A 14,531-nucleotide genomic window follows, 5' to 3' on the forward strand; every position below is an offset into this window, starting at 1 on the left:
AAAAAAACCTCGATTATGAGTAACGACAAATCAACATCTTTGGATTTCTGTAAAAAGTTGAAGAATTTACGGCCACTGATTTGGATTTGATCAAAATGTTATAGTTGATAGCTGTAGTTCCTAGCCTTGGTATAGTGCTGAAAATATTGAAACCCGCCTTTTTAGCTGCCTGGTTCATTTCTTATTTGTTTCTGTTTAGATTAGGAAGAGTGGGGCGATGCATCATCAAATTAACTAATTAAATCCCGTTGATTGTTTTGTGAGCAAGGAATAGGGTTCGATTTAAAGCAAACACTTTTAGAACAGTGTGAAGAGCACATTACACAATCTAAAAGATTATTACAGAATGAGTCACAACCTAACATTGATTAAAGAATGAGTCACAACCTAACAGTTGATTAATGAATGAGGCACAACCTAACAGTTGATTAAAGAATGAGTCACAACCTAACAGTGGATTAAAGAATGAGTCACAATTAAACAGTTGATTAAAGAATGAGTCACAACCTAACAGTTGATTAAAGAATGACTCACAAACTAACAATTGATAAAAGAATGAGTCGAAATGGTTTGTTGACCTTTCTCACACCTAGATGTTCTCATGGTCGAAAGATCTAGAGATTTGGTTGAGAAATGGAGTTATCTAGGTTAAAAGAATAAATGGAGAAATCTAGGTTTATAGAAGAAATGGAGATATCTAGGTTTATAGAAAAAATGGAGAAATCTATGTTTATAGAAGAAATGGAAATATCTAGGTTTATAGAAGAAATGGAGTTATCTAGGCTTATAGAATAAGTGGAGAAATCTAGGTTTATAGAATAAATGGAGAAATCTAGGTTTATAGGAGAAATGAGTTATCTAACTTTATATGCGCTCTCAAAATCGAATACTCAGTGACTGCATCGCCCAGTAATAAACCATTGTTAAGGGTATTCTTGCTTTGCTGTATGCTTTAAGTTTGAGACTCTTTTTTCTCTAAAGCATTTTGGTACTTTTGTGCACATATTGTTCAGTCTCTACATATAATGAATGATGACTAGATTGTATTCCAAGTTTGTGAGTATTCTCCTTCGATGGAACGCGTTTTAGAAGCTCAAAGAAAAAGCCCATATTTTTTGTATTATACAATTGTCAAGACGTCGATTTGACCATACCAAATTATTTGCTGACACTTCCCTACATTTTGGTGTTTTGTGTCAGTACAAGTGCAAGGTATCTTATCAATGACATACTTTACTTCAGACTTTATTTGACCTCACTCTGGCATGTTTCTCTTATGCTTGGATTTTTGCAATCGATTTTTCGACCACCCAATCGTCATGAAATTTTGCACACAAGCTCATGCTAGATAATAACACATGAGCCAACAAAAGAACAACAACAATAAGTTAATCAATTAGTCTCGATGAATAGTCTTATATTTACTTTAGAAAATGTACGAAGCTAAGGGGAGATAAGCCTTGTGTAGATAATTAGGCTCTTAGAATTGAAAGGTGGCTAGAGTAAAATAAAATAAGTAAATGCTAATAAAAAGATTGTATCCAAAACTTTATATTAATATAAAGTTTACATGATGCATCAGAGGTTCAAAATGATTGTAAAAGTTTTAGATTCAAAAGGCTAAAAAAAAACAAAGACGCAATAAAATAGAAATTATTCACTATACATTTTGGTAGTGAAAAAATGAAAGCGATGATTGCATTATTTCACAAGAACTCACACTGAACACTTGTTTAGGTTAAATGTGTAGATAGACCTAATCAAAAAATGATTTCCTACTCTTAAATGTCTTTTAAAATAGAGTTGTTTTTATTTTACTTTGTGTATGTATTGATAAATGGACTTTTGATAAAAATTGTATTTGTCTAACATCTTTCATATGAATTTGGGGAAATTGTTTAACCCTTTGAACAAAAGATGTTTTTTTCTCCTTTATGTTCAAGTCAGTTTAAATCATTATAATATCTTTTAAAAGCCATACACAAAAGCTTAAAAACATTTCATTTCAAATATGTAACTCTAACCAATCTTTAAATTTTCTATGAAGAATCCATTTGATAATTATTTTTACAAAGCTTTTATCAACTCACTCTGTCTGGTAACAAGTTTAAACATGTTATTTTCCACACACTCATTTTCAAATCAAGTTGAAATTTAGCACAATCATTCATTGGCAAAGACAATACAATAATCCATTTTAAAAATTTACCAAATGGTAACTGATTATTTTGTTTCACACCAACAAGGGAAATTAATCCTTCATTATTCACAGATATGGCTAATATATAGGGCATTGTCCCCTTAGATATTTTTACACATTATTTCTGACACACCCATTCTCAGACAAAGTTTAAAATTCAATCAATCATTTATCATACCATATGTATCATAAATATACCGATTAGTCAATCCATTAATGGTAATTAATTTTTTTTATATAGAAAGTAAATAACTTCTATATTACTGTGATAGTTGTAAGTGTGGAGTTCTGTCCCTATTTTAAAAGTTATTTTTTCTTGCTTGTTTTGTTATTTATTGAACTGTATTTAATGTTTAAATAATTGGTACATTTATACTAGGTTCTATTAACAAATACTAATCAAACTATACAAAGAAAAAGAAGCTCTGTTCTCCAGATTTTTATTCTTCAAAGTATTCAAAGTTAACTCTACATCACATAATCAAGATGGACAATGCAAGGAATTGTACCAGAGCCAAACAGAACAAGTCCAAAGAAATAATGAGCGTTTCACTTGGACACATCAAATATAAATAATCTACATGGAGTCCTTACGTTCATCACATATACTTTTGTATACAGCAATTGAATTCAAACAGTTTGTAAAAACTAATCTAGAGAGAAAAAAAACATCTATCAAAATACAGATATGGATTAAAGATGGGAAACATTTAGCTTTGTGCTCACATCATCCACAGCTCCAGATTAATAAATTGATAAATAGTTTGAGTGATAGCCATGTCAGAACTACATGAAGATTTTTAAAAGAAAACTTTCTCTTTATGTTTTTGTAGTTGTGTTGTAACATATATCACCAGAAGATATACTTGTTCTTTTATGATGGTGGACAGAGGGCTTCAACACCAGGCATTGGTTTTCCTAAAAAAAAAAAAAAAAAAATATTCCCTTATTTCATATTAAGATTAAATCCAAATTTGATTTTTTAAAAATGTACCACTTTTAAAGGAGAAAAAAAAAAAGTTTGAAGAATTCTATTGCTTGAGTTGAAAGATGTATGTCCCACTTTGAAACACTGGCTACATAAAACAAATGGGTTTGATCTTGCTCAGTGTGGAACTCTCCTGTATCTGGAAACATCCAAGTGGTACTGATGAAATGTATTCAGCTCTTTTAATTAGATGAATGCAGTGATATTGAAGCATTATATGAAGAGAAATTGCTTGAAGTATTTATAATAGATTTCTAATTAAGTTGAAGTTTTGATTTTTCCATTTGCTGTGTTCCTGGGCTTTCATTTACAACCTGCAATACAATCTAGCAAAACAACAGGCAGGCTCAACTTGATATATGTGTAGCTTCATTTTAAAAAATTACACAATAGATTATTTTGCCTTTTGCTTTGTAAATGTTTCTCAAAGAGATTTAGATGTTTTTTTAAAACAAATTTATCAATTTCATGAAAACATTTAGTAGGCTTGTACAAATTCTGCCATAAGTAATAAAATATTTCCTCAACATAAGGTACTCAAATCTATTATGATCATTGTTTATATATATATATATATATATATATATATATATATATATATATATATATCCACATATTAGAATGAATCAGACACAGTTAATATGTATTTTCAAAGTGAGTACAAACCTTCCAGTAACTCCAGGCTGGCACCACCTCCTGTGCTCACATGACTGACTTTCTCTTCAGTGTTAAATTTCTTAGCACAAGTTGCTGTGTCTCCACCACCTAGAAAGACAGAATTATTGACAGTTAACAAGTCCACTACGTTATTTATATCACATATAATAGTACAATGGTTTTGGCTTTTTCCACTTGAGTCATGGTAGAATCTATTGCAACTAAACAGGCCTATTCTGAAGGATACTTTGCTACATCTCACTTGTTCTGACCAAGGCATGCAGGATTAGATCTCAAGACTTTCATAACTTGAGGTGCTAGTGTAAATAATTTTTACTTAACTCAAAAATTCTCTTCAATACCAAGCCTTTAACAACAAAGTCCTGCACTCTGCTTGTTTGGGTTAAGCCCAAGGCTTGAGAAACTCCCATTGTTAACACATCAAAGAATCACTTTGCAAATACATTTTGTCAAACATTTATCAAGCTGGTTATATTACTATTTCCTGTTACATTAATGAATTAATGACAAGATTTTATCAGGGGATACATCATGTTTCAATTTTGAGTGTGTATAAATAAACACAACAAAATTTTGATAAATATCTACCTCCATTTATGTTTTAATGATGTAAGCATAGTCATCACAACAAAAAATGCTCTACAAAATAAGTCATAGTAATATGAAAACTGCATGCGGCTAATGATGTAAACAGTCACCACCCAAACCAATTGAGCAAAGGAAAATGTGAATAATAAGGTTACATCCATTGTTCTTAAAAATATTTATTAAAATGTGCATGTATAAATACCGATAATAGTGACTGCTCCCTTCTGTGTAGCTCTGACAACAGCATCCATCATTTGTTTGGAGCCAGTGCTGAAGTTTTCAAATTCAAAGACTCCAGGAGGTCTGCAGAAGACAAAGATTTAGATTGGACAAAATTAAATATTTTGATGACATGTTCCTGGTTAATTAATACAACCAAAAAACATTTTAAAATAACCATTCAATGTAAACTGACAGCATACCCATTCCAAACAATAGTCTTTGCTCTTTCAATGACATTTGTAAACTCTTCATTTGTTTTGTAGCCTACATCCATACCCTAAACAAAATAATTCAGTTTGTAAAGAAAATAAGTAACTTACTTCAGTGGTTACAACAAAAATATATTCAGTATATTGTGTAAAAGTAACTTTCCATCATTACCTAAATTTAACAGAAAGGGGAAAGTGATTAAGATCAAGTTGTTTTCATTTACTGAATAGAATATACACTACTTACCAACCAGCCTTCAGGAATACCAGAAGCTACTGTTGCTGTGGCAGTTTTAGCATCTTCTGCAAACTTATCCCCTGTGATAAAGTCTGAGGGAAGATGAAGCTGTACATTACGTTCCTTGGCTTTATTCACCAACTTCTCCACAATTTTAGCACCTTCCTCATCAAACAGTGAGCTTCCAATCTGTGAAAAATAATCCACAAGGCCAGAGTGTTTTAATTGTTTTCAGTATGGACAAAACAAAACAAAAATTAAAGATCTCAAAACAAGATTTTTTAGTTAAAAACCTCCATCAGACCAATAAGGAGTGTCAAAATAATTGAGAGCTTCAACTGTGTACTCACATCCATCTTGTGTACAACTTTGAGGAAAGTGAAAGCCATACCACCACCAATGATCATCTCATCCACCTTCTCCAATAGGTTATCAATTAGTTGAATTTTGTCTGCCACTTTAGCACTGGATACACAATTGAATAAGTCTTATCAAACAACTTAATAAATATTTGATAAAAAAACAATTCTTGTCTAACAACTTTAGGATCAATTAAATACTAAAAAAACAAAAAAAAAACAAATTTGAATATATATATACATATATGTACAGAGTGGGCCATAAAGATCTCATACACTTGTAGTAGGTACTGTATGGGCTGTAGTGGTAGTAGAGAAGCAGGACATGTTCCATTCAGTAGGCTAGGTTCTACCATTTGTAAGTTTTAGAACAATATTTTTTCCTTTTCATGGCCCATCACGAATTGGCCCAATGAACATTGCGGCTTTGTTGAAGCATATAATGAAAACAACCTATATGTAATAGCGATGCATTGCAATCAGTCAAAATGCATCTGTGCTAGACCAGAAAACATTTTTTTTTATTTATTAAAGCAAGTTTTTTTTGTACTTTTTAGAAATATAAGCATTTTTTTTTTCTAGATAGTTGGGTTATTTTGGTAGATTTATTCAAAACGTGGGAGATCTTTATACCCCACCCTGTATATATATAATTTTAACTATATACAGTTTGTACAATTATTAGAGTTAATATTTACCCTCCAAGAATAGCTAAGAATGGCCTAGCTGGGTTTTCCAAGGCTTTAGCAAAGTATTCTAATTCTACCTTCATCAAGAAACCAGAAGCTCTGACTGGAAGAGTAACTCCAACCATGGAACTGTTGAGAAACATTTGAGAAATTGTTATACAAGCTAGTTCAATGACATTTTATTTATCTCATAATCTGAAATAATGATAAGCAAAAAAAACAACGAACACTTCAAATATAAATTCAATTTTTAAAACATCATAAAAATATTTTGATTCAAAAATAATGTTAAAAATTTCTTTACATTAACATTCTTTTAATATAATATAAAAGGGACAATTATCTCATTTAATTTAGATATAGATTACTAGGCTAGAAAATAAACACTGGCTATCCCTATTATTTTTGTTACTGATAGAGTTGAAAAGAAAAAACTTTTTTTTAAACAGTGCACTTGATGTGAGGATGAAGGAATAAAAGCAAACATTTAAATATTACTCTACTGATACTCTCATTGTATCATATTAATGGGAAGTTTCAATTAGGTTAAACATAATGAAAACTTCAACATAAGAAATTTGATCAATTCATTACTATAATGGCCACTTAGTTTTTCTCTCTGTACACAATTTTAAATTTACCTTCAAGAGTGTACCAATGATTTAAGAGAGAAGGGTAATGTTAGTTTCTCAAGTACATAAAGTAATTCTATTGCTAAGAGAGAAAGGTTATTTTTATTTAAGGTTAGTTTCCCAAGTAAATAAAGTAATTCTATTGCTTACCTATGGGCTCTGTGCGCAGTGCCAAAAGCATCATTTACATAGACATCTCCAAGCTTGCTCAGTGATGCACGGAAAGCCTGTATAGCTGCTTCATCAGCTTTGACCTAAGTAAACGATCAAATACTTCATTAAAAAAAGAGTCTATTAATTGATGATTTCAACTGTAAACATATATATTGTCTAGCAAGGCACCACTTACTGTTTTACCATTGGCATCCTTGCCTTTGCCTTCTTCCTCAAGATGGAAACGCAAGTTTTCTAACAGTATAACACTTCCTGGTGCTGGATTGGCACAGAATTCTTCAATTTTAGGTCCTACACAGTCTTCGAGGAATGTGACTTTCCTAAGTAAAAATAAAACTTGTAGTTACATCTATTTAAGTTGTTAATCAAACTGTTTAAACAAGTTAGTGCAGTTACTTACTTCCCCAACAATGTCTCCAGCTCAGCTACTACCGGCTTCATGCTGGCTTTTGGATCTGGGCGCCCATCAGGGCGACCAAGGTGAGACATGAGAATGACTGCCTTTGCTCCCTTCTCCAAAGCATACTTGATGGTCGGCAAGGCAGCAGCGATTCTTAACACACACACAAACAAAAGTGAAAAGCTTTAATTTAGTAAGCATTTGTACCAAAAATATATTCATTTTTCTATTTCTGATTTTGTCAAACATTTTTATAAAAACAAATATATACATATATATATAAGTAATCAAAATAAGTGTTTGATTGTGACACAAATGTTTTGAAACTCCAGTAAAATTAACAAGACTATGACAAGTGCAAGGGATTAGTTAAAGAAAGAATTGGCAGTTGGTGTTTTAGCCACATAATAACCTCAATAACTTCTGGGTACAGATATGAATATACATTTTAGATAACCTTCACAATACCTTTAGGTGTGTCATGGGAAATAGTGGCAATAAATCATACATCATTAAGTGAATATAATTATCTCAATTGTAGGATATTTGTGTTTAGTTCCACTAGATGAGGCATTTTTAAATTGTTTCTCTTTGTTTCTTTACTTACCTCTGATTGTTGGTAATTTTTCCATCTTTTAGTGGAACATTAAAGTCAACTCTGATTGAAAAAAAAAAAACAACAACAATTTATTGTCTTTTTGAATCAATAATATAATACATTTTTTTTTTCAAATCTGATCTCAGTATTAGGTAAAGAATAAATTATGTAGAGTAGGATTTTTGCTTCAAAATATTAATAAAAGGGGTTTGCTAATAAGAATGAGAAACATTAAGATCAATTAGATTCATATGGATTATAAGATCATTGCCTATTGAAGATTGAAATTTGGTTCCTCAATCACCCCAGGTTTTTGTATGAAACCTTTCATTCAACTAAGCATTTTTTTCTTGCCTCTCTCTAGCTCTCTTGGCATTCAGGTATTATTTTCAACACCTTTTTGTTTTTGTTTTTGTGTTCAATTTTGTGCTTTCCTAAAGATATTCTCCATAGATCTATATCATATATGAATTTGAACCAAGTAGACAACATAGAAGATATAGTAGTACAAGAAAATGGAATTCAAAAACTATTACTATAATTAGCCAACACCAAACCAAATACAGCGTCTGGACCTGATGGTATTCCAGCTAGATTACTCAAAGAACTAAGCAATGAGCTAGCCCCAGTGTTCAAAATACTCTTTCAGGCTTCACTTAACCAGGGCAGAGTACCAAAGGACTGGAAAGAAGCTAATGTCACCCCCCTATTTAAAAAAAGGAGAAAAATCTGACCCAGAAAACTACAGACCAGTATCACTTACCAGCATCACATGTAAAATCCTAGAACACATAATATGTAGCAACATCATAAACCACTTAGACAAACATAATGTCCTTACTCCATACCAACATGGCTTTAGGAAATATAGATCATGTGAAACACAACTAATAGGACTAATTGATGATTTTTCAAAAGGTTTAGATAATAGAGAACAAATAGATGCTATCTTACTAGATTTTTCTAAGGCTTTTGACAAAGTTTGCCACCATAGTTTGCTTAAAAAATTAAAATATTTCAGCATTAATGGTCCACTGTATCAGTGGATTAAAGATTTTCTGATAGGGAGAGAACAAACTGTAATAATAAATGGCTCTAAATCAACACCGATAACAGTAAACTCAGGTGTACCACAAGGAACAGTCTTGGGTCCACTACTATTTTTAATTTACATAAATGATTTACCAAATTGCATTACTTCAGGAACAAAAGTCAGATTATTTGCAGATGATTGCATAATATATAGAACAATAAAAACAACACAAGACACAGATATTTTACAAAGAGAATTAGATGAATTACAGAAATGGGAATCAAATTGGAGCATGTCTTTCCACCCAGAAAAATGTCAGTTGTTAAGAGTAACAAACAAACTAAAACAAATTAATTACACTTATCTTATTCATGGCAAACCAGTAACACAGACTAAAAACGCAAAATACCTAGGTGTTATAATAAATGAAAAACTATCATGGAATCCACATATTGATGAAACTACAAAAAAAATCAAACAAAGCATTAGGATTTATTAAAAGAAATTTCTATAAATCAAATAAGAACATAAAACTAAAATGTTATTTAACCTTGGTTAGACCAATAATAGAATATGCATCCTCCGTTTGGGACCCCTCAACTCAAGAAAACATTAAGAAACTGGAACAGACACAAAATAGAGAAGTTAGATTCATAACAAATGAATATTCACATTTGACTAGAGTAACACCTTTAGTAAAATCACTAAATTTAGAAAGCCTTCAGGACAGAAGGCTCAAAAGTAAAGTAGCAATCATAAATAAAACACTGAACTATAATCTTCAAATACAAAAACAAAATTTAATAAAATACTCTGAAAGACACAAAGATAAAGGCACATTCCTCGTCCCATATGCTAGGACAAATTTGTACAAATACTCCTTCTTCCCATGGAATGGCTTGCCTGAGCTAGCCAGGAAAACCAGTGACTTGGCAGAATTTAAGTCATTGGTTAATATGCATGACTAAATCAGTAAATGTAGGTAGTTCGATAAAAAATTCAAACTCACAATATACTAATAAAACCTATATGGTTGAATAGGGCTTGAAAAAATATTTCCAACCATACTAAATTTATCATTGTATGACAAGTGGAAGGGGAGATATTAATTTTTATTTGAGAGGGGGAAAGTCTTGATTTTTTAGATCCATGTCATTTCTGTTCACTACCGGAAGTTGAATCAAACTGGGAAATAGGTCAAGAGTATTTTTTTGTTTGTGCTGCCAATTTATCTAATTTTGTGACAAGAATGATCCTCAATTTTTTTCTAATTTTGTTTTGAGTTTCTCTTTATTGCATGTAACATTGAATCAATTTTGAATGTATTGATAGGATTAATAATTATTATTTAAAGAAATATAAGTGTACTCTTAATGAATATATAGTAAAACACTATTTGTAATTGAAAAGTACTTATGTTTGTTAAAAATTCATTTTGAAAGATTTAAATCTTGAAAGAGAATTTTTTTTTATTTAAGTGTCTGGTATCTATACTTTTAAAGTATGAATTAATTATTATGCTGAAAATATTATTTAAAAAATTGAAAAGTAATGCTTTGATTTTAAGTAATTTTTGAAGAATGAAGTAAATAATTTTTAAATCTATATCAAATCTGCAACACAAGTTAATGAAGAACATAATTAATATTATTAAAAGAATAGATGCATTCTAAATATTAATACCTAATGCATGATTGTATATAAGAAAAATGTCTAGATATTCTATTTTATGGGTTGATTATTAATCAAAATAGATTTTTTTTATTGCAACAAATGTTTGTTGTTGTTTTTTTGGAAATAAAATAGCATATTTACAATCATCACTTAGACATCAGCAATTCAATCAAATAAAATTAAAATACATTTAAGGAAATGTAAAATAGTATCACAGTTAAAGAATAATTATAATCTCAGCATCATCCATAATTCCATAATTTTTCTAATAGGCTATGGGTAATGCGATGGATAGATGACGTGGAAGCAGATCTGAAGCAGCTTGGGGTTAGGGCGTGGAGACGAAAGGCCCAGGAGAGATCTGAATGGAAGGATGTGTTAATGCAGGCCAGAGCCCTCCATGGGCTGTAGCGCCACTGGGATGGATGGATGGGTAATCTCACAGATTCTTAGATTATTTGCTGTTGTAAACAATATATTTTCTTTAACAATAGGCACACCAACATCTTTCAAAGCAGCTTTTATTCATTTGCCATTTCATTTCTTGCTCATCTGTCCACACTAAATAAATTAATCCAAAATAATTTCCCCACATCTTTTTCTTGGTAAACAAAAAGAAAATTTATCTCTTGCTCATCTCTTTTTTAGTGCAATAATAATTTCCCCTCATCTTTTTCTTGGTAAACAAAAAGAAAATTTATCTCTTGCTCATTTCTTTTTTAGTGCAAAGATAATGCAAGCGTTGTTGCCATTGACTTTTGTCTTACCATCTAAAAATAACCATTTTAGCATTTGGTGCTTTTCATGATAATAAATTAAAAAACCTAAGATTCTTTCAGCCCAAGTATTGTGGTGAAGCACATTTTTTTATACATACTAATGGGCCTGATAAATCCCTTTGTAATGAGAAACTCATTAATATGCCCATTGTAGACTGAGGTATAGTTTGATTTAAAAATTGAGTGGAGTTTACTAACAGTAGAGATATCATGGTTTGATAATTAATTTAGAGGACAACTAAAAGCATTAATCTGAGAGTTAAATAGAAACTCTGGTGCATCTAGCAATTTTTAATGCAGTGTAAAGTGTCCTTGATGTTTCACCTAAATGTGAAAAACAAACCATAGTATTGCCTTTAAAAATGTAAATCCAATTTCTTATATTTTTGTATTTAACAATAATAGCTATATAATATTTTAATCAAAAAATCTTAAAATTAATAGTAATAAAATATAATAATAATAATAGTAAAAAAAAATTATAGTGAAATAATAATAACCTAACTAGAGTAGTTGATAATTAAAGCTTAAATTCTATGAACACTACAAATGACTAGTGGTACAAACTTATTTAAAAGATAACTAAGAATTTTTTAAAATTGTATAGATTACATTAAATCATATATTGTATTGAATTGGAATAATTAGAAAATTATTTAACCTTATGTAAAAATAATTAATTTTATATTTAGATTAATCAATTGCTTTTAAAAAGAAATTATTCAAATCATAGATGGTTATAAATAGGGGGCCGATTGAGATGGATTTAAATACGTACTGACAGTGATGGATGTATATATGTTTTAGCAAAGCTCTTGTTTTCATGGATAATTTTGTTTCTGCCAACTTGTCCAAAAATATAGTGTTCAGTGCTGAAAAATGTCAACTATCGATAATTGGTCACATATTTGAGTGAATCGAGAGGACTTCACTCGAAGACGTTTTTCTAATTAAATCTGATTGAAAATATGCTTCTAAGTTATCAATTACGAATCTTTAAGTAATTACCCAGATGAGCCTTTTTAAAAAAGGTTGAAACTCGGATTATTTCAATTGACAAACATAAAAACAAAAATATGCAGTCATTTGATCTTCATTTTAATAAAAACAAGCCAACACTGGAATAATCGGGACATGACATTTGAAAATATTAACATTCTAGAGCACATTGAGCACAAATTTTGTACAAAAAAAAAATAAAAATGTAATTTTACTATGAAATTCAAAATACCAACGTTTATGGACCTATGCAGGTTTTATATGATAATGGAATACTACTTCCGGTGTTTATACGCGGATTTCGAACTCACTAGTAAATGCATGACGCGTAGGACGTAATCATCTTTTTTGAAGTAACGTCTGTATTATATAAGATTTATAAGATATTAACCCAATCAGCTGGATAGCATTCAACATAGTAAGCCTATATCAACCAAGCTTCTTCTTTTGATAATAGACAAACATCTTTCTAAATTCTAGGTCTATCTATAATTCTATATAGTCTATACTGACTATAGTACAGAAGAATAGTCTAATTATTTATTAATTTATAAATTATTATTATGAGACTATCACATGTCATGATGATGATATGTCACTATCTAGAGTTCTAGACCATATTCACTGCCGGGATTGTCACTATATGTATAGATTAACTATAGATCTACTATCTAGAATCTAGGACTAGACTTCTTGATACTAGATAGTCAGTCTAGAGAAAATATTCTTACGTTTAAAACAAGTGTAAATAAGTCTAATTTAGTTGAAGAAGGTCAAGGACGGATATTCTCTATACTATACAGGAATGCATATCTAAACAAGGTCAGTGAAGAAATAAGAGGTCTTAAGCAAAATAAAATAGAGATCTAGTGTATGATGTTTTTACCTAATCAAAACACGTTTGTCCTTTAAATCAACTTTATCTATGCTTAATTTGTTCATGCTGTCGATTAGTTTCTGAAATGATCCAAAAATATAGTTAAAGATATTTCTCTTCTCAAGACCGACACCGTTGTTGCTGTATCGCTTCAGAGAATTTGGAATTATTCTAAGTATCGTATTTTTTCTACAAAAGTGTATCGATACTTTATTTTCTATTTAGTACCGTATAAACCATTCGAATAGATCGGCACCTTCGACATAGATCTACAACTTATAATAGCCGACATACTAGATCTAGAATTCTAAATCTGTTTGAGCCTTCCTACATTTAAGATATGCAATTGTATATTTAATCAATTTTTCTGCTAATTACCTAAAACATTAAATCTATTATGTTTATATACTAATTATAGATACTTGCCGTTCCTTTGGATACATTAGCTGCGTGGGGAGGGGGAACTAATGTGTGGGCGACATCATTCTGACCACAGCTAATGCCCAGTCATTCATCTCATTTCCATAAGATCTTCCATAGTTGCTTTGCAACTACAGGAGGCCATATCAGATGGGCGTAGCCAGGATTTTTTTCGGGAGGGGGATTTTTTCCTTTGTGTACACACACACACACATATATACATAAGATAATTTTTATTGGTCCAGTAATCTAACGGAAATTCAGTTTGACTACAATTGACCACCTCAGCGTATAACTACTGTAACAATAACAATATAGAATAATATAGATGCAAATAAAAACAACATTCACACAAGAAACACATACACACTCACAATCAGCGCTTTATGAATTAGACTATAATATAAGGCCTAGCCCTAGCCTATATAACAGCAAGTCGCTTCATTTTTTTTTTCTTACTTCTTTTGTACCCTAGAATACATATTCTTTCTGGAGATAAGGAACGACATTAGACACCCCTCCCATAGCAAACGCAAACAGAAAATAATATTATTTATGGAAACATATATTATAATATTTATAGAATACAGAATAAGATTTTTTTTTAGAAGCATGCTTGAAAAAGTAATAGAAATGCAAAAGTTAGATATCGATACTTTGGTTTTAAAAAAAAAGTGCCGGCGATATAAACAGACTACATAACCTTCACCCTTAACATGAACTATATCTAGGGATCATTCACTTATAACGTCTGTGTGATGGCGTGAGAGAAAT

The 14,531-nt window shown here is 30.7% G+C and overlaps 1 protein-coding gene across 1 annotated transcript; it reads right to left on the minus strand.

Annotated features, from left to right (window-relative positions):
- Window positions 1-2,623: 2,623 nt before the first annotated feature.
- Window positions 2,624-13,510, minus strand: LOC106054624 (phosphoglycerate kinase-like). Its single transcript, XM_013210579.2, has 12 exons — window positions 13,347-13,510; window positions 7,985-8,035; window positions 7,378-7,530; window positions 7,153-7,297; window positions 6,954-7,057; window positions 6,181-6,300; window positions 5,474-5,588; window positions 5,133-5,312; window positions 4,877-4,953; window positions 4,657-4,757; window positions 3,855-3,953; window positions 2,624-3,118 (listed from the first exon to the last, which is right to left on the minus strand). The coding sequence occupies exons 1-12, from the start codon at window positions 13,400-13,402 to the stop codon at window positions 3,075-3,077; spliced, it is 1,245 nt and encodes a 414-aa protein (XP_013066033.1). The 5' UTR covers window positions 13,403-13,510; the 3' UTR covers window positions 2,624-3,074.
- Between the last annotated feature and the right edge of the window lie 1,021 nt (window positions 13,511-14,531).

The sequence above is a fragment of the Biomphalaria glabrata genome, chromosome 8, assembly GCF_947242115.1.
Source record: "Biomphalaria glabrata chromosome 8, xgBioGlab47.1, whole genome shotgun sequence".
Classification (NCBI taxonomy): domain Eukaryota; kingdom Metazoa; phylum Mollusca; class Gastropoda; family Planorbidae; genus Biomphalaria; species Biomphalaria glabrata.

Coding starts and splice junctions, on each gene's coding strand:
- LOC106054624 (XM_013210579.2), bottom strand. CDS start 13,402: ATGAACAAATTAAGCATAGATAAAGTTGATTTAAAGGACAAACGTGTT. Junction 7,298..7,377: donor CTGGAGACATTGTTGGGGAA/GTAAGTAACTGC, acceptor ATTTTTACTTAG/GAAAGTCACATTCCTCGAAG. Junction 7,058..7,152: donor AGGATGCCAATGGTAAAACA/GTAAGTGGTGCC, acceptor TCGTTTACTTAG/GTCAAAGCTGATGAAGCAGC.